Source organism: Homarus americanus, unplaced genomic scaffold (assembly GCF_018991925.1).
Source record: "Homarus americanus isolate GMGI-L3 unplaced genomic scaffold, GMGI_Hamer_2.0 scaffold34921, whole genome shotgun sequence".
Classification (NCBI taxonomy): domain Eukaryota; kingdom Metazoa; phylum Arthropoda; class Malacostraca; order Decapoda; family Nephropidae; genus Homarus; species Homarus americanus.
The window spans coordinates 606,428-607,299 of record NW_024741901.1 but is presented as its reverse complement, the minus strand read 5'-3'; the positions used below and the strand labels follow the sequence as shown (position 1 = coordinate 607,299).

Below are 872 nucleotides of genomic sequence, written 5' to 3'. Positions count from 1 at the left end.
TCACACTGTGTACTGGTGGGTGTATCTTACTCTACACTGTGTACTGGTGGGTGTATCTTACTCTACACTGTGTACTGGTGGGTGTATCTTACTCTACACTGTGTACTGGTGGGGGTATCTTACTCTACACTGTGTACTGGTGGATATCTTCTTGAGGTGTACACAGAATACACTGAGGTTACGAGAGGTGTCAAGAGGCCGCCTGGACTAATTACCGCATACCTCATTAACACACACAGACCCAGGTGTAGTGCCACTAATTAGGACACACAGACCCAGGTGTAGTGCCACTAATTAGGACACAGAGGCCCAGGTGTAGTGCCACTAATTAGGACACACAGACCCAGGTGTAGTGCCACTAATTAGGACACTCAGACTCAGGTATAGTGCCATTAATTAGGACACACAGACCCAGGTGTAGTGCCACTAATCAAGACACACAGGTGGCGGCATCTCTCACCTGGAGCCCCGGCGGGAGGGGGTTGCCGGGGGGGAGGAGAAGAAAAAACTTCTCAAGTCTGTAAACTGGCGCGGCTGGCGGGCGTTGTCCTCCTCCAGTGCTGGCGCTGACCAGGCTTCGTCAGACAGACCGTCCCGCTTTACTCGTCGCTTCTCCACCTGCTGCTCCGTCCACATCACCTGCGGGAGAACCACATGAAGTGTTAATACAAATAACAAGTACAACACTGGAGCTGTGTTTGTGAAGCACTACTGGTAACAAATATATTTGTATACAAGGAACCTCTTCAGGCTGTAACCTGCAGGTTATCCAGGGATACACACAAAAGATGGCTACACTATTTTACTGTTCTACGCTGGATATTTTTTGTTGCTCAATCCTAACAATACTCCTGGTTTGGGAGGACAGACAG

General features: G+C 49.4%; 1 protein-coding gene across 1 annotated transcript in view; it reads right to left on the bottom strand.

Moving 5' to 3' along the window:
* Positions 1-640, bottom strand: part of LOC121876390 (furin-like protease 2) — an 85,272-nt gene extending 84,632 nt beyond the window's left edge. Inside the window, exon 1 of the mRNA XM_042381464.1 lies at positions 461-640. Coding sequence (XP_042237398.1) covers positions 461-636 — 176 coding nt within the window. The 5' untranslated portion in view covers positions 637-640. The remainder of the gene's footprint in view (positions 1-460) is intronic.
* Between the last annotated feature and the right edge of the window lie 232 nt (positions 641-872).